The sequence below is a fragment of the Narcine bancroftii genome, chromosome 4 (assembly GCF_036971445.1).
Source record: "Narcine bancroftii isolate sNarBan1 chromosome 4, sNarBan1.hap1, whole genome shotgun sequence".
Classification (NCBI taxonomy): domain Eukaryota; kingdom Metazoa; phylum Chordata; class Chondrichthyes; order Torpediniformes; family Narcinidae; genus Narcine; species Narcine bancroftii.
Genome location: NC_091472.1, coordinates 25,725,147 through 25,744,709, shown reverse-complemented (window position 1 = coordinate 25,744,709; position 19,563 = coordinate 25,725,147). Strand labels below are relative to the sequence as shown.

The following is a 19,563-nucleotide window of genomic DNA, read 5'->3' as shown; positions in this document are numbered from 1 at the left end:
AAAAAAAAATTGAAGAAACAGACAGACAAATTTCAAATGAATAAGATTATCTGGATCTATCCCATGGGGGACCACTGAGACTTCATTAAACATTCACAGGTTTGCCCCACTGAACTAGCAATGAACCTCCATGCGCGCACACTTTTTTTGCTGTTGTCACTGGAATGGAGGCGAGTTGGGCTGTCAGTGCCAGGAAGGTCCGCCAAGGGCCCGACTGGGACACTTGGCAGAGGCGAGTTGGGTTGTCAGTGCCAGGAAGGTCCGCCAAGGGCCCGACTGGGACACTTGGTGGAGGCGAATTGGGCTGTCAGTGCCACGAAGGTCCGCCAAGGGCCCGACTGGGACACTTGGTAGAGGCGAGTTGGGCTGTCAGTGCCAGGAAGGTCCGCCAAGGGCCCGACTGGGACACTTGGTAGAGGCGAGTTGGGCTGTCAGTGCCAGGAAGGTCCGCCAAGGGCCCGACTGGGACACTTGGTAGAGGCGAGTTGGGCTGTCAGTGCCAGGAAGGTCTGCCAAGGGCCCGACTGGGACACTTGGTGGAGGTGAGTTGGATTGTCAGTGCCAGGAAGGCCCGCCAAGGGCCCGACTGGGACACTTGGTGGAGGCGAGTTGGGCTGTCAGTGCCAGGAAGGTCCGCCAAGGGCCCGACTGGGACACTTGGTGGAGGCGAGTTGGGCTGTCAGTGCCAGGAAGGCCCGCCAAGGGCCCGACTGGGACACTTGGTGGAGGCGAGTTGGGCTGTCAGTGCCAAGAAGGTCCGCCAAGGGCCCGACTGGGACACTTGGTGGAGGCGAGTTGGGCTGTCAGTGCCAGGAAGGTCCGCCAAGGGCCCGACTGGGACACTTGGTGTAGGCGAGTTGGGATGTCAGTGCCAGGAAGGTCCGCCAAGGGCCCGACTGGGACACTTGGTGGAGGCGAGTTGGGTTGTCAGTGCCAGGAAGGTCCGCCAAGGGCCCGACTGGGACACTTGGTGGAGGCGAATTGGGCTGTCAGTGCCAGGAAGGTCCGCCAAGGGCCCGACTGGGACACTTGGTAGAGGCGAGTTGGGCTGTCAGTGCCAGGAAGGTCCGCCAAGGGCCCGACTGGGACACTTGGTGGAGGCGAGTTGGGCTGTCAGTGCCAGGAAGGTCCGCCAAGGGCCTGACTGGGACACTTGGTGGAGGTGAGTTGGATTGTCAGTGCCAGGAAGGTCCGCCAAGGGCCCGACTGGGACACTTGGTGGAGGTGAGTTGGGTTGTCAGTGCCAGGAAGGTCCGCCAAGGGCCCGACTGGGACACTTGGTGGAGGTGAGTTGGGTTGTCAGTGCCAGGAAGGCCCGCCAAGGGCCCGACTGGGACACTTGGTAGAGGCGAGTTGGGCTGTCAGTGCCAGGAAGGTCCGCCAAGGGCCCGACTGGGACACTTGGTGGAGGTGAGTTGGGTTGTCAGTGCCAGGAAGGTCCGCCAAGGGCCCGACTGGGACACTTGGTGGAGGCGAGTTGGGCTGTCAGTGCCAGGAAGGTCCGCCAAGGGCCCGACTGGGACACTTGGCAGAGGCGAGTTGGGTTGTCAGTGCCAGGAAGGTCCGCCAAGGGCCCGACTGGGACACTTGGTGGCGGCGAATTGGGCTGTCAGTGCCAGGAAGGTCCGCCAAGGGCCCGATTGGGACACTTGGTAGAGGCGAGTTGGGCTGTCAGTGCCAGGAAGGTCCGCCAAGGGCCCGACTGGGACACTTGGTAGAGGCGAGTTGGGCTGTCAGTGCCAGGAAGGTCCGCCAAGGGCCCGACTGGGACACTTGGTGGAGGTGAGTTGGATTGTCAGTGCCAGGAAGGCCCGCCAAGGGCCCGACTGGGACACTTGGTGGAGGCGAGTTGGGCTGTCAGTGCCAAGAAGGTCCGCCAAGGGCCCGACTGGGACACTTGGTGGAGGCGAGTTGGGCTGTCAGTGCCAGGAAGGTCCGCCAAGGGCCCGACTGGGACACTTGGTGGAGGCGAGTTGGGCTGTCAGTGCCAGGAAGGTCCGCCAAGGGCCCGACTGGGACACTTGGTGGAGGCGAGTTGGGTTGTCAGTGCCAGGAAGGTCCGCCAAGGGCCGGACTGGGACACTTGATGGAGGCGAATTGGGCTGTCAGTGCCAGGAAGGTCCGCCAAGGGCCCGACTGGGACACTTGGTAGAGGCGAGTTGGGCTGTCAGTGCCAGGAAGGTCCGCCAAGGGCCCGACTGGGACACTTGGTGGAGGCGAGTTGGGCTGTCAGTGCCAGGAAGGTCCGCCAAGGGCCCGACTGGGACACTTGGTGGAGGTGAGTTGGATTGTCAGTGCCAGGAAGGTCCGCCAAGGGCCCGACTGGGATACTTGGTGGAGGTGAGTTGGGTTGTCAGTGCCAGGAAGGCCCGCCAAGGGCCCGACTGGGACACTTGGTAGAGGCGAGTTGGGCTGTCAGTGCCAGGAAGGTCCGCCAAGGGCCCGACTGGGACACTTGGTGGAGGTGAGTTGGGTTGTCAGTGCCAGGAAGGTCCGCCAAGGGCCCGACTGGGACACTTGGTGGAGGTGAGTTGGGTTGTCAGTGCCAGGAAGGTCCGCCAAGGGCCCGGCTGGGACACTTGTGGAGGTGAGTTGGGTTGTCAGTGCCAGGAAGGTCCGCCAAGGGCCCGACTGGGACACTTGGTGGAGGTGAGTTGGATTGTCAGTGCCAGGAAGGTCCGCCAAGGGCCCGACTGGGACACTTGGTGGAGGTGAGTTGGGTTGTCAGTGCCAGGAAGGTCCGCCAAGGGCCCGACTGGGACACTTGGTGGAGGTGAGTTGGGTTGTCAGTGCCAGGAAGGCCCGCCAAGGGCCCGACTGGGACACTTGGTAGAGGCGAGTTGGGCTGTCAGTGCCAGGAAGGTCCGCCAAGGGCCCGACTGGGACACTTGGTGGAGGTGAGTTGGGCTGTCAGTGCCAGGAAGGTCCGCCAAGGGCCCGACTGGGACACTTGGTGGAGGCGAGTTGGGCTGTCAGTGCCAGGAAGGTCCGCCAAGGGCCCGACTGGGACACTTGGTGGAGGTGAGTTGGATTGTCAGTGCCAGGAAGGTCCGCCAAGGGCCCGACTGGGACACTTGGTGGAGGTGAGTTGGGTTGTCAGTGCCAGGAAGGTCCGCCAAGGGCCCGACTGGGACACTTGGTGGAGGTGAGTTGGGTTGTCACTGCCAGGAAGGCCCGCCAAGGGCCCGACTGGGACACTTGGTAGAGGCGAGTTGGGCTGTCAGTGCCAGGAAGGTCCGCCAAGGGCCCGACTGGGACACTTGGTGGAGGTGAGTTGGGTTGTCAGTGCCAGGAAGGTCCGCCAAGGGCCCGACTGGGACACTTGGTGGAGGTGAGTTGGGTTGTCAGTGCCAGGAAGGTCCGCCAAGGGCCCGACTGGGACACTTGTGGAGGTGAGTTGGGTTGTCAGAGCGAGGAAGGTGATAGAGCACCTAGGACCTGACCAGGGCACTTGATTCAGTCGGTAGGATGGGCGGCGCCCAGGATGAAGAGCTGGCTGATGTTCCCGCCACTAGGGCAACTCTCCCAAAGTGTCTCCCTGTCCCTGCCTAGTAAGAGTCTTTATCTTTACTTGTATTGGGTATATTAGTATGGCTTTATGTGTAAACCTGGAGGAGAGGGTTAATTATGATGACAGCACTGTGGCTAGTGCAACGCTGGTACAGCGCCAGAGATTGGGGTTCAAATTTAAATTTTGTAATTTACGGGAATTACCTGATTAAAGTGAACTTTACATAATTAAAGACTACAATACTGATTATTTTCAAATTACATTTTGCACTGTCTTTTAAACTGTGCATTCTTAATGCAGGTGTATTATTTAGCATTGGAAGAGTGAGCCTCAACCAGAAAATTTGAGTATCTGACATCTGTGATCCCCATTGGCATCGGATAATGAGGATTCTACTCTATCTATTATTTTGCTGATTTTGTCTGTTGTAGACTTTTCATGATTTTACATAGCAAGGTACAAGAGAAAATGTACTTCCGTGCATCTCACAACGAGGATTCACGTTACTGACCAATGACCCTCTACTCAAAAGACTTTGGACGAACTGGATTGGACTTGACTGCAGAATCAGTCACGTGATTGCACTTGTACAAATATTCTCTTGGTTGAGTTGTTGTGTCAAAACTATCTTGGTTAGACAAAATCCAATCAAGGCTTACTTATTGATAGAGAACTGTATAAAATTCATACCATATTTTGAAGACCCCATCTAAATTTCAATCTCATTTGTTGTAAGTGGGGGGAAAAAAATATTTTACATTTGAAATCGAATTGTACTCGAGCAAAATGTTGCATTGCTATTAAGCTCTACTTTTTGTTTTAGGTGGAAAGTGTCTAAGAACCTACGATCCACTCCATAGGAATCCTCTGTCTTGTGGAGCAGACCAAGATGGTCTCTGGGAATTGAAAAAGGTAAAATAGCTTAACAATAATTGGATATGTGATGCAAGGTAATTAATTGTAAAATTCTAAGCATGGGGGCCCATGGAATTATGACAAAACTACATTTTCTTATTATTCTGATGTTCTGCTTTGCCTCTTAAGTTTATATCTCAATCACTTGGAGAAGTCATCATATTACTTGTATAATGCAGTTTTTTAATGAGCAGAACAAAGGGAAGTTTAATTTTTAATCATAGCATTTTGTTTATCACATTTTCTTCCATGCAGTTGAGTGAACATTTCCATCCATCTGTGGCACTCTTTGCAACAACTATCCTGCAGGTAAGATACATGCAATTTGTCATAGAATTATGCAGTGTAGAAACCGGCCTTACAGCCCATTTCTTCCATGCCGACCAATTTGCCTTCCTGAATTCCTCCCATTTTGCCCATGTCCCTCTAAACCTTATTGTAATGAAATTAATTAAATATAATTGTACCTGCCTCAAAAGCTTCACCTCGCACCTTGTTCCATGTGCTCATTTCCCTCGTGTGAAAAAGGGTTTCCCGTCATCTCATCTTAAATCTATGTCCTCGTGCTAGAGTGCCCTACCTTGTGGGGTGGTGGGGGAAAATAATGTCTATCCCCTCATAATTTTACATAACTCCGAGTTATTACTCAGCCTCCTATGCTCTGGTGGTCAAGAGGAGGGAAAGGTGTGTTGTGTGGGGAAAAGTCTCACCCTGTCCTGGCTCTCCTGATAACTGAAGCTCTCCAGTCTGGTAAACTCCAAGATCTGGGTGAAGAAAGTGCCCCTCATGTCCCTTTTAAATCTCTTCCTTCTCATTTTAAAATCTATGACCTAAATGCCCTCTAGTTTTAGATTCCTTGACCTTGAGGAAAAGATTATAACTATTTCTTATCTGTGTCCCTCAGATTTTATAAATATATGTAAGGTACCCCCTTTGCCTCCAATGCTCCAGGGAGAAAAGTTCTAGCTTCCCCTTATAATTGAAACCTCCTAGTCCTTCAAGAAAGATCCTCATGAATTAACTGCCAGTTCTATATCTGCTTCCTCACCTTCAATAGTTGTGGCCAGAGTTACCCTTTCATTTCTAGCTTAATAATATCTTTCCCTTCTCCTATACTTAATGCCCTAACTAATGAAGGCAAGTTCCAAATACATTTTTCACTATCTTTTTTACCTGCATGCCACTTTCATGGAACTATGTACCTGTACTCCCAAGATACTCTCTTATACAACATTTCCCCAGGGTCATGTCATGTTATTCACTGTGTAATTTCTGCCCTGGTTTAATTTACAAAAGTGTAACACCTCATTCTTGTCTGAGATAAATTCTATCTGCCATTCCCTGTTTCACTTTCCCAATTCATCTGGATCCTGTTGTAATCTTCAATAACCTTCTTCACTGTCCACTATAACCCCCAAATTTGGTTTCATTAGCCAACCTACTGAACATGTTCTAATTAGCACAGATTTCTGTTCCTTCCAATTTGAATAACAACTCTCCACTACCACCCTCTGTCTCAATCCATCAAGCCAATTCTGTATCAAACTGGCCATCTCCCTCTGGATCCCATTGCAACATGGCCTTGTCAAGGGTTTTGCTAAAGGCCATGGAGATAACGTCTACAATGCTGCTCTCATTAATCTTCTTGGTCACCTTTTTTAAAAAAAACTCAAGCATATTCAAGAAACTGATTTCTCACACACAAATCAGTAAATATCAAGTAGAACCTAATATAGATCAATTGAGTGGCAAAGATTTTGCAAATGAAATTTAAAATGGGGAATTGTGGGTTGAATACCTCAGTAAGATGAATAAAAAAGCCAAACTATCTAAATGGAGAGAGATTGCAAATAAGGGATCTAGGTGTTCTTGTGCATGAAATGTATATTTTTTAAAAAGGGGCAGTTGCAGCAAATGATAGGAATGTAAGTGGCACATTGGCCTTTATTTCGAGGGATTTGAACGGAGATGTGTAATTGATGAGACCGTACCTGGAGTACGATGCATAGTTTTGGTCCACTTATTTAAAAAAGGACATAGCTGTGGAGGCAGGATAGAAGAAATTCACTTTGGCATTTCCTAGGGCAAGAGAGTTGTTCTATCATGAACAGCTAAAGAAAAGTTGGATCTACATTATTTAACATGAAGAAAAATTAGAAGTGATCTTATTGATTGGAGTACGCTGTTTCGTCGGGTTGTACTTGTACAATCAGATGACAATAAGCTTGACTTGAAATGTACAAGATCCTAAGTGGGTAGAAGTTGAACTGTTTCCATTAAGTCTCTTATGTGGGTAGGTAATTACAACTGGGGATGATCATTTAAAAGTGAGGAGTGTAGGAAACTCTTTGAGAGAGGGGTGGGTGTATGGAACTTTGAGGGTGTGGATATAGATAATTAGAGTTATTTAAATAAGGTCATTTGGCATTTCAGAAAGTGAGAACTATATTAATCTGGTACAGAAGAGGAGTCATGATGACTGGGGGCAAATTAGCTATTATTTTATTGAATGGTCTTGAAATCTCAAGGAGCCATGTGGCCTAAACTTGAATCTTATTTGCATTTTTTTTGGGAGTTGAAATAAAACTTATTTGTTGCAGGGTAGTCACATTCAATATTCTGGAGACCCCCTGCAGGATTTCACGTCAATGAGATTTCTTGATCGTTTTGTGTACAGAAATCCCAAACAGCACAAAGGCAAAGGTAAACATCATCTGTAATTGAAACCTGTTAGTGTTTTCTAAAGATGTTGCTGTTTTATATTATTGCAATTATTTATAATTTGGATGTGTATGAGCTTGTGTCTATCGCTGTTTAAATAAATGCATACATTTACGTTAGGTGGATCTTGTTACACACTTCATCAACCTTAGGATTGATTCTTTGTTCTTATTTCAGCTATAAATTTTCATCAATGCATTCTAAGTGGGGGTGGGGAGGAATGTCTGATTTTATAAAGAATCTTTGTTAATTAACCAAAATTACATAGTGAAATAAGGTGCACCATATAGTCCTGATATCTTGCAGCATATTAAAGGTCGGCCAGTGGATCTTGCTTCTGGCAAGATGTTATAGGCGATTACAACAAACCTTAGAATCAGTTACCAAGTGATCATTGAACTCATAATTGCATTTGGACAGAAGGGTGTTTAATGAAGATAGCTAATTTTGAAAGATGCTATAAATTTGGTTTTTATTTAAAATTGTACCTGCAAAGTTTTTGTCTTGTTGCTCTATTCAAAGCCTCACCTGGATTCCCTTCATTTGCACTAGTGGTGTCCTTTAATCTGCTTAACTTGATAAGGAATTTCTTGAACTTTTATTTTTTTTTTAAAAATGTCCTGTTTCCAACTTTGTTCCCAAGTGATTGGTTGGAATGTGACTCATTATTACACTGTAGTGACATGGCATGATAGGACATGTGTTTTTTTCTATCCTTTATTTTGTGTTTCTTCTTCAGAGTATAATGTTCTTTTGTATTTTTGCAGGCAACACTGACAGCATTGTGATGCAGCCCAAGCACAATTTTCTATTGAACAATCCGTATAAACTGCCAGGTAATTTAAACAGTAAATTCGTCGAAGATGTGCATATGTGGTTTGTGTTTATTAGTCTCAATGCATTTTCTTCCTTTTGTATCATTTTCCATTCCAAATTTTTGAAAAACACAACTCCCTGAGATGCTGTGAATGATTATTACCACTATTTTAATGTAGCTGCATGAATGGGTACCAGTGTTCAATTAATGTTAATGGATTAGTGACATGATCCAGGCACATCATTGAATCTCAATTTGAAAGATTGAAAATAGATTTTTGTCTTCTTGTTTTCAGACCGATGAAAAGATTGCATGGGTGCAAATTGAAATGAGTAAAATAGGAAAAAGTAATTCTGAGTATATTTTATATAAATGGCATGAGGGATTATTAAAATGAAAATCAGATCCACCAGTTTTGAAGCATATGATTGAAGTATGGAATGGAGAACATGTAGAAAGAGGAATAAAGAATTATCAGTTGGCTAAAATGATATCAAATCAAAATCCTTTCATTCTTTTTACAGTTAATCGTTATTTCTATATTTGGTATAATTGTGGAATTTAAAAAAAAAAAAGGGATTGTTTTATGGGATCCATTTTTTTGAATTTTGACCAATTGAAAGTTAAGTATAATATACCACATAATACTGTTTTTTCTGAGAATCAACTTAAATCATATTAGGGAGGAATTTTAAATTATCAGAACAAAGTCTATTTGAATATTCAATAACAGATGTTTATTGAAATATTTATTACTAATATGTATATTAAATTACAAGAAACTATTAAAAAAAAAAGATTTATTCAAATCTAAATCTAGATGGGAAAAAGATTTAAGTATACAGATACAAGAAGTATGGTCAAAATTATGCTATGAACGGAGGGAGTCATGTGATAGAGTAGTGGCTGGTTGAGTGGAACCAGCCCTCTCCAGAGAAAAGAAGTATGGAAAAAACAGAGCTCAATAAACATTAAATACAGGAAGAGAAAGAGAAAGTTACAGAGAAGAGACAGAAGATGGCACCAAAAGAGAGAAAGTAAAAATAACAGTGAAAAGGGAAGAAGGAAAACTACTGGAGAAGAAAGAAGAAGGCCTTACCTGCACGTCGGAGCAGAGAGCCACTGTGGAGAGGAGTGGCCGATCTCCGATGTTGGTGAATCCCCAGAGGAGCAGTGTCCTCCCGACCGGCGGACTTCAAAAATGGGTCTCAGAGCCAAGAAAAGATGTGCAACTGTGCATGCGCGAGGAGTTGCACATGCACAGTGCGCAAGTCAAAGAAAAGGTTAATGCCGGCGGGAAGGGGACCAGCTGAGAGATGCCCAGAATCGGGGCAGTTGGCTGGGGGAAGCAAACAAGAAAGAAGAAGAGTGGTGAGAAAGAGAATGAAGGGCGTGAAGAAGATGAGTGGCAACGGGGTGACCGGCAGGGGGAACGGCCTGCGGCAGGGTGTCCAGCAGTGGGTCAGCCTGCGGCAGGGTGTCCAGCAGTGGGTCAGCCTGCGGCAGGGGGCCCAGCGGCAGGGGGCCCAGCGGCAGGGGGCCCAGCGGCAGGGGGCCCAGCGGCAGGGGGCCCAGCGGCAGGGGGCCCAGCGGCAGGGGGCCCAGCGGCAGGGGGCCCAGCGGCAGGGGGCCCAGCGGCAGGGGGCCCAGCGGCAGGGGGCCCAGCGGCAGGGGGCCCAGCGGCAGGGGGCCCAGCGGCAGGGGGCCCAGCGGCAGGGGGCCCAGCGGCAGGGGGCCCAGCGGCAGGGGGCCCAGCGGCAGGGGGCCCAGCGGCAGGGGGCCCAGCGGCAGGGGGCCCAGCGGCAGGGGGCCCAGCGGCAGGGGGCCCAGCGGCAGGGGGCCCAGCGGCAGGGGGCCCAGCGGCAGGGGGCCCAGCGGCAGGGGGCCCAGCGGCAGGGGGCCCAGCGGCAGGGGGCCCAGCGGCAGGGGGCCCAGCGGCAGGGGGCCCAGCGGCAGGGGGCCCAGCGGCAGGGGGCCCAGCGGCAGGGGGCCCAGCGGCAGGGGGCCCAGCGGCAGGGGGCCCAGCGGCAGGGGGCCCAGCGGCAGGGGGCCCAGCGGCAGGGGGCCCAGCGGCAGGGGGCCCAGCGGCAGGGGGCCCAGCGGCAGGGGGCCCAGCGGCAGGGGGCCCAGCGGCAGGGGGCCCAGCGGCAGGGGGCCCAGCGGCAGGGGGCCCAGCGGCAGGGGGCCCAGCGGCAGGGGGCCCAGCGGCAGGGGGCCCAGCGGCAGGGGGCCCAGCGGCAGGGGGCCCAGCGGCAGGGGGCCCAGCGGCAGGGGGCCCAGCGGCAGGGGGCCCAGCGGCAGGGGGCCCAGCGGCAGGGGGCCCAGCGGCAGGGGGCCCAGCGGCAGGGGGCCCAGCGGCTGGGGGCCCAGCGGCTGGGGGCCCAGCGGCTGGGGGCCCAGCGGCTGGGGGCCCAGCGGCTGGGGGCCCAGCAAGGATATAGAAGCAGCTCACCAGAGAAGTATGAAGATACACAGATACAGAGAAGAGAAGAAGATGACACAGACATAGATACAGACACAGAAGAAGAGGAGGAAGAAGACCAAGAATTTCAAAGGAAAGAAGAAGGTAAAATAGATGGACAAAGTTTAGATAAAGCCTTTTTTGAAGAACAAATGAGGTCATTTAAAGAATGGCCATCATTAGAATTTAGTTCAATCAAAAGAAAAATGAAAAGAGCTGAAGACAAAATGCAAAGCTTAGAGTTGGTTATGACTGAAATAGGGAAAAGAGTAGAAATGTGGAGGAATGAGAAGCTGCTGTAGAAATGGAGATAAATGATTTAAGAGGGAAGTTGGAAGAGAGCAAATTTTTTTTTTTAAAGAGGCAAGATTTATTGTCACAAAAAATTGATGTATTGGAAAACTACAGTAGGTGAAACAACATAAAAATAGTTGGCCTGAAAGAAGGAAGAAGGGTCAGATATGAAGGAATTTATGGAAGGATGGATCCCGAAGGTGCTGGAAATGACCGGCAAGAAAATATGTAAAAATATAAAGTAAAGATAATATATATATATAAAGATGGATAAGAGAAGGGGAAGAAGGGGGTAAAAAAGAGTCACTGCGAAATGGGTTGACGCTTGCGAGTAAGTTCGCAAACCGAATGGAAAGGGGAGTTGTGGTTGCTGTTAAGGGACGAGGGGCAACCCAAGGGGGCGGGGGGTACATCTGGGGTTAAAGGGTTATTGCTTGTGGGATTCTTGGGGTATTTCATGTCTTAAATGCATTGTCATACATTGAGATTAAAAAGGAAAACTTAAAAAAACAGTAATGGAAGGTGGTGAAGAGGCAGAAAAGAAGTGAAAATAAAGATACAAGATGGCCACATTGGACTATATGACTATAAACATGATTGGAATATGTAACCAAATTTAAGTGTATCCCATGGGGGAAAAATAAATCACATAATTTAAAAGACAAAGTTACAATGTTTGGAAAAACCTGGGAACCATATATGGAACATAACAGAAAGAGCAGGCCTCGGACCACCACCACCTAAAATGATGATAAGATAAACATGATCAGATTTAATCTGTATAAAAAGATGTGACATCTTTTTTGTTTGTATTCCTTTTGTATAAAGATATTGTTTTATTGCATTTTATATGTTCAATATTTACTGTTTTTTGGAGGGGGGTGGGAAGGGGGAGGGAGGGATGGGGAAAAAAAGAGAAAATGTCACTATGTATATTTAAAGAGATGCATCTGTAAATATATTGGTTGATATGGTTCATGGTGTGATAAATAAAGAATTACAAAAAAAATTATGCTATGAAAGTGTAACTAATAGTTAATATTAGATATCAAATGATACAATTTAATTTCTTACATCAGTTATATTATACTCCACACAAATTACATGCACTTCATTCAAAAATTAAAAGAATGGAATCCCACATTGTCAGATAAATGCTTAAATTGTAAACAAAAAATTGGTACATTACCACATTCAACTTGGACATGTGAGAAAGTAAAATTTTTCTGGGATGAATTGAATCTAATATTAAATCAAATAATAAAAAATAAAATACCTAAAGATCCAGAATTTTTTCTATTAAGTAATATAAATGATAAGTACTTAGTTAAAATTGGATAGATCTCAAAAACAATTTATTATGATTGCTGTAGCAGCAGCAAAAAAATGCATAGCAACAACTTGGAAAATGGAAACATCGTTAAAAATACAGTGCTGGTATATAGAAATAGATAGCTGTATTTCATTAGAAAAAAATACCTATAATTTAAGAGATGATTTTGGACAACTTCAACATATTTGAAAACCATATATAGTTCATTGGTGATAGCCAGATTCAAACCTACAACTCTTAAAGGGATAGTATAATGTATGTTACTGAATATATGTATGATTAATTGAGTCAATAAAAATTGGATAATAACTAGATGACACCCTTTCTTTTCTTTGTCTTTCAAACACACACATTTTTATAAGTCTTAATAATAATTTGAATTTGGAATTTAAAATTGTTACTTTGTAAGCCTAGTTCTAATGTAGGATTTGAGACTTATTGACATCTATTTGGTTTTAAAATGTTCACAGTAAATAGTCAGAAGTTTATTGAACAAGAGGAGAGCCAGATCCCAGTGGATGAAATATTTTTCCACAGGTGAGGATAAATTATTTTATGTCTTTTGGACTCGTGTAATAATACAATTTTTAACTAAAAAGAATAGTTCCTACACAGCATATTTTTAGTACAGTTGCCTAACCTTTTCTCCAAGATCGTTGGGACCAGATACTTGCCATTGTTTGGAATCTTATGGATTTTGGAATCATTTTAAAATGGCGGTCTCTTTAAGCAAATGCGACGTTTCAAAATCGTTCAAAATGGGGTGTTAAAATGAATTTAGATAAGAAAAGACAATAATATGACTAGTATGTTTTTTAAAATGTTTTTTTAAGTAAAACTGGCTCATACCCCCACTCCTGTCCCTGTCCCCGCCCTCTCTAACCGAACACTTGGTGGAAGAGAAGCAGGCTGTGGCTGGCTCAATGCAAGAACAATGGCTGTCTTTCTTACCAATGATCCCCATGAAGCTGGAGCTGTTCTGGCGCAGGCAGATACCCATTGCTCTCACATTGAGCTGTTGCTGCGAGTGAACTCCAAGCTCGGCAGCACTGCACCCCTGCTGCCGTGTGGGGAGTTAGATGGGGTGGGGGGGGGGGGAGAGGAGGGAGGTCGGTGGCGATGGATGACTCATTACCAAAAAAAGGTGCAATTTTTTTTGGAGGTTGCCAGTGTTCAGAATCCCAGATAAAAGGTTAGGCACCTCTATACCATGACTTAAGCATTTCATGAAATTAATTGCATCTATTAAGACCAAAAGCATAGGAGCAGAAATAGGCTGTCTGCCCATCTAGTCTGCCCTGTCATTTAGCTGATCCATTTTCTCTTGCCACCCCATTGCCCAGCTTTCTCCCTATATTGTTTGATAGCCTGGCTAATCAAGAAGCTATCAATCTCTGCCTTAAATACACTCAATGACCTGACCTGTGGCAACATATTCCTCTGCATCTTTGTTCTAAGTGGATGGCCTTCAATCCTGAAGTTGTGCCCTCTTGTTCTAGACTCTCCCAACATGGGAAACAACCTTCCTACATCTACTCTGTCCACATCTTTCAACATTCAAAATATTTCAGTGAGATCCCCTCCATTCTCCTAAATTCCAAAGAGCACAGGCCAAGAACAGTGAAACACTCCTCGTATTCATTCCTAGAATCATCCTTGTGAACCTCCACTGAACTCTCTCCACTGAACTCTCTCCACTGAACTCTCTCCACTGAACTCTCTCCACTGAACTCTCTCCACTGAACTCTCTCCACTGAACTCTCTCCACTGAACTCTCTCCACTGAACTCTCTCCACTGAACTCTCTCCACTGAACTCTCTCCACTGAACTCTCTCCACTGAACTCTCTCCACTGAACTCTCTCCACTGAACTCTCTCCACTGAACTCTCTCCACTGAACTCTCTCCACTGAACTCTCTCCACTGAACTCTCTCCACTGAACTCTCTCCACTGAACTCTCTCCACTGAACTCTCTCCACTGAACTCTCTCCACTGAACTCTCTCCACTGAACTCTCTCCACTGAACTCTCTCCACTGAACTCTCTCCACTGAACTCTCTCCACTGAACTCTCTCCACTGAACTCTCTCCACTGAACTCTCTCCACTGAACTCTCTCCACTGAACTCTCTCCACTGAACTCTCTCCACTGAACTCTCTCCACTGAACTCTCTCCACTGAACTCTCTCCACTGAACTCTCTCCACTGAACTCTCTCCACTGAACTCTCTCCACTGAACTCTCTCCACTGAACTCTCTCCACTGAACTCTCTCCACTGAACTCTCTCCACTGAACTCTCTCCACTGAACTCTCTCCACTGAACTCTCTCCACTGAACTCTCTCCACTGAACTCTCTCCACTGAACTCTCTCCACTGAACTCTCTCCACTGAACTCTCTCCACTGAACTCTCTCCACTGAACTCTCTCCACTGAACTCTCTCCACTGAACTCTCTCCACTGAACTCTCTCCACTGAACTCTCTCCACTGAACTCTCTCCACTGAACTCTCTCCACTGAACTCTCTCCACTGAACTCTCTCCACTGAACTCTCTCCACTGAACTCTCTCCACTGAACTCTCTCCACTGAACTCTCTCCACTGAACTCTCTCCACTGAACTCTCTCCACTGAACTCTCTCCACTGAACTCTCTCCACTGAACTCTCTCCACTGAACTCTCTCCACTGAACTCTCTCCACTGAACTCTCTCCACTGAACTCTCTCCACTGAACTCTCTCCACTGAACTCTCTCCACTGAACTCTCTCCACTGAACTCTCTCCACTGAACTCTCTCCACTGAACTCTCTCCACTGAACTCTCTCCACTGAACTCTCTCCACTGAACTCTCTCCACTGAACTCTCTCCACTGAACTCTCTCCACTGAACTCTCTCCACTGAACTCTCTCCACTGAACTCTCTCCACTGAACTCTCTCCACTGAACTCTCTCCACTGAACTCTCTCCACTGAACTCTCTCCACTGAACTCTCTCCACTGAACTCTCTCCACTGAACTCTCTCCACTGAACTCTCTCCACTGAACTCTCTCCACTGAACTCTCTCCACTGAACTCTCTCCACTGAACTCTCTCCACTGAACTCTCTCCACTGAACTCTCTCCACTGAACTCTCTCCACTGAACTCTCTCCACTGAACTCTCTCCACTGAACTCTCTCCACTGAACTCTCTCCACTGAACTCTCTCCACTGAACTCTCTCCACTGAACTCTCTCCACTGAACTCTCTCCACTGAACTCTCTCCACTGAACTCTCTCCACTGAACTCTCTCCACTGAACTCTCTCCACTGAACTCTCTCCACTGAACTCTCTCCACTGAACTCTCTCCACTGAACTCTCTCCACTGAACTCTCTCCACTGAACTCTCTCCACTGAACTCTCTCCACTGAACTCTCTCCACTGAACTCTCTCCACTGAACTCTCTCCACTGAACTCTCTCCACTGAACTCTCTCCACTGAACTCTCTCCACTGAACTCTCTCCACTGAACTCTCTCCACTGAACTCTCTCCACTGAACTCTCTCCACTGAACTCTCTCCACTGAACTCTCTCCACTGAACTCTCTCCACTGAACTCTCTCCACTGAACTCTCTCCACTGAACTCTCTCCACTGAACTCTCTCCACTGAACTCTCTCCACTGAACTCTCTCCACTGAACTCTCTCCACTGAACTCTCTCCACTGAACTCTCTCCACTGAACTCTCTCCACTGAACTCTCTCCACTGAACTCTCTCCACTGAACTCTCTCCACTGAACTCTCTCCACTGAACTCTCTCCACTGAACTCTCTCCACTGAACTCTCTCCACTGAACTCTCTCCACTGAACTCTCTCCACTGAACTCTCTCCACTGAACTCTCTCCACTGAACTCTCTCCACTGAACTCTCTCCACTGAACTCTCTCCACTGAACTCTCTCCACTGAACTCTCTCCACTGAACTCTCTCCACTGAACTCTCTCCACTGAACTCTCTCCACTGAACTCTCTCCACTGAACTCTCTCCACTGAACTCTCTCCACTGAACTCTCTCCACTGAACTCTCTCCACTGTCAGCACATCCTTTTTTCAATGAGGAGCCCAAAACTGCTCATAAGACTCCAAATGATGTCTCACCACTGTCTTATAAAGCTTTACATCACAACCCTCTTGTATTCTATTCCTCCTGAATTAAATGTCTGCTTTGTTTCCTTTTCACCACTGACTCAACATGCAAGTTCACCTTTAAGCTGCCCTGCATGAGGACTCTCAAGGCCCTTTGCATCTAAGTACAAGTAGTCCTCAACTTACAACTGTGTTCCATTCTGACCGACTGGTCATATCTCAAAATGGACGGAAGTTGGAAATTCGCTGTATCTGTTTTATCATTCGTCAAATACAGCATGGCGGCCACCAAGGCCAGCTCTCGTGAGAGGTTGGCCACCCCTGCCATAGGCACTATTTTCGATAGATAGACCCCTACTTTCACCCCAAAAGCATGATTTTTATATTTACACGCATTTTATTTTAAAAATTTCCGGTTGTATGTACCAATGGCCACAAGTTGCATGGATTAAGTCGGGGACTACCTGTATTTTCAATTTTCTCCCATTTAAAAAAAAGTCTGCCCATTTTTTTCTACTAAAGTGCATGACTGTAAAGTTTCTTACATTGTATTTCATGTTACATCTCTGCCCATTCTCCTAATCTAAGTTCTTCTGCAGCCTCCCTGTTTTCTAGCACTACCTGCTCATCCATCTACCTTCATATCATCTGCAAACTTGGCCAGAAAGCCATTCATTCCATTATACAAATCATTAATATACAACATAAAAAGAAGTGGCCCTAACACTGACCCCTATGGAACATCAATAGCAACTGGCAACCAACCAGAATATGATCCTTATCTTCCAACTCTCTGCTTCCTGCCTGTCAGCCAATGCTCTCTCCATGCTAGTATCTTTCCTGTTATACCATGGTCTCTTGTCTTAAGTAGTCTTATGTGCAGCACCTTGTCAAAGGTCTTTTGGAAATCCAAATGCACAATATCCACAGCATCTCCTTCATCTTGCTTGCTTGTCACCTCAAATAATACCATTATATTTGTCAAGATTTTCCTTTAAGGAAAGTACTCAGTAATCTTCTCCTTGACAAACCAACTTCTTCCCAGTCACTGATGTCAGGCTAACCGGCTTATAATTTCCTTACTGATGCCTCTTTCCCGTCTTGAATAATGGGTGCCATTTATGATTTTCCAAACATATGGGACCATACCAGAATCTATTGATTCCTGAAAGATCATTACCAAAGTCTTCACAATCTCTACCGCTATTTCTTTCAGAACATGAGAGTGCAATCCATCTGGCCTGGAAGACTTATCCATCATTAAATATTCAGCTTTCTGAACACTTTCTCCCTTGAAATAGTAACTGCACTTCTCTTTTAATCTTTATAAATTTGGAAGCTTTATGTATTATTTGATATAATTGCTAGCTTACTTTCATTCTTCATCTTTTCCCTCCTTATGAGTTTTTTAGTTACCTTCTGCAAGTTTTTTTAAACTTCTCCATCCTCCTATCTTCCCACTATTTTTTGCTTCCTTATATGCCCTCTTTTGCTTTCGCATTGGCCTTAACTTCCTTTGTCAGCCACAGTTGACATTTTTCCATTCAAATATTTCCTTTTTTTTTGGATATTTTTCTTGCAAAAACTCTATTGCTGCTCTGCTGCCTTCCCTACTAATGCCCCTGTCAACTTACTTTGCCAGTTCCTCTTTAATTCCTTTATTCCACTGAAATACAAACACATCTGACTTTAGTTTCTCTTAGTTAAATCTCAAATTGAACTCAATCATATTGTGATCACTACTCCCTCATGGTTCCATTACTGTAAGCTCTCTAATCACCTCTAGTGCATTACACAGCATCCAATTCAGCCCAGACATAGTAGGCTCATCAACAAGCTGCTCCAAAAAGACATCTTGCAGGAATTCTACAAATTCTCTTCCTTGGGATCCAGTCCCAACTTGTTTTCCAAATCTACATGCATGTTTAAAACCCTGCATGTGTACCTCAACATTGTCCTTTGGACATGCCTTTTCTATTTGTTGTTGTAATTTGTTTGGAGGTCTGTATATAACTGTTCACTGCGTCTTTTATCCTTGTCATTTCTCAATTCAACTCACACGAATTCTATATCTTCTATCCAATGCCACTTCTTTCTCATAATTAAGTAGGTTCTGATGTGTAGTTTTCCTAATGTAGGAAAAGTAGTCAGTTTACATTTTGCCATAATATGATAGTACCCTGACAATTATTTTGAAGCTTTTTTTTGTGAGAGATAACTATTTGTCAGGGCAGGAAGAAAAATTATTTTCTTTATTGAAATAATAATAACATGGTTTGGTACCTTACCTGAACGGCCAATGTAATGTTCCCTTAGCGCAGCCCTGAAGTTCAAGCCTAAATTTCTGTACTTTCTGGAATAGGAATCAAACTCAGCCTGCTGACTTGATCATTACTTTTTTTACCTGTGTCTCACAATCGACAAGATTATTACCTTGTCTGCATTTCACAGTACTATGATCACCCAACCTTTACATTTTATCATGGTTCTTTTCTCATGGAAATTCAAGTCCTTTATTTCATTCCTAATTCTCAATTTCTATTCTGGTGAACTATTCCTTGTATCCTAAGATGTAGAAGCAGAATTAGGGCCCATATGGCCCATCAAGTCTCCTCTTTCATTCAAATCATGACTGGTGCATTTTTCTTCTCAACCACACCCTGTCTTTGGCTGGCCACTGTTGACACCCTTGCAAACCTCTGCTTTAAGAATACGTCCTGCACAGCCACCCTCTGGATTAAGAAATTTCACCTCCTCTTTGTTCTAAAGGGACGTCCTTTTATTCTGAACTGTTTGTGCATATTGAAAAGGCTGAATTTTGAGATAATTGGAAAGCTTTTTTTATTCTAATCACTTGTAACTAATTTTATTTAGCTTTTAAATGCTAATAATTAACACCAATAAATGCATTGTATAATTGGGGGTTAGCAATAAGGTGAACATATTAGGATCTCTTTGAATCTGAATTCTTTTTGATTCTAGTAGCAGAACTAAAGATAATTTTATTGTGTTGCCTGAAAAATCTAATTAATTAACCTTATTTAATTCAGATATTACAAAAAACTTGATGCATCACAGAAAAATCGAAGATTTCATAAAGGTCAAGAAGACGTGGATGATGACGAGTTTGAGCAAGTGCTTGGTAAACTTTATTAATTTATATCATTAAATATGAAGAATTTTACACATTGTGTACTTATGAATAAGAATTTGTTTATGTATAAAATAATGTTAGTAATCAATTGCTTCCCTCAAAGTGATGAATAATTTGTTGATTCCCTGAAATATGACATAAATAAAATATTTTTAAATCTCTTGTGTTGTTTACCATTTGCAGATTCCATTGAAGGAGAGAAATATTTTGAAACCATCGATGATGATTTAGATTTTGCAAGGTAATATTAGAT

At 45.3% G+C, this 19,563-nt stretch overlaps 1 protein-coding gene across 1 annotated transcript in view; it reads left to right on the top strand.

Annotated features, from left to right (window-relative positions):
* The window catches only part of cebpz (CCAAT enhancer binding protein zeta), a 41,241-nt gene that overhangs the window by 14,042 nt on the left and 7,636 nt on the right, over positions 1-19,563 (top strand). Inside the window, exons 5-11 of the mRNA XM_069930961.1 lie at positions 4,335-4,423; positions 4,682-4,735; positions 7,027-7,129; positions 7,915-7,983; positions 12,523-12,589; positions 19,207-19,298; positions 19,494-19,551. Of these exons, the coding sequence (XP_069787062.1) occupies positions 4,335-4,423; positions 4,682-4,735; positions 7,027-7,129; positions 7,915-7,983; positions 12,523-12,589; positions 19,207-19,298; positions 19,494-19,551 (532 nt within the window). The remainder of the gene's footprint in view (positions 1-4,334; positions 4,424-4,681; positions 4,736-7,026; positions 7,130-7,914; positions 7,984-12,522; positions 12,590-19,206; positions 19,299-19,493; positions 19,552-19,563) is intronic.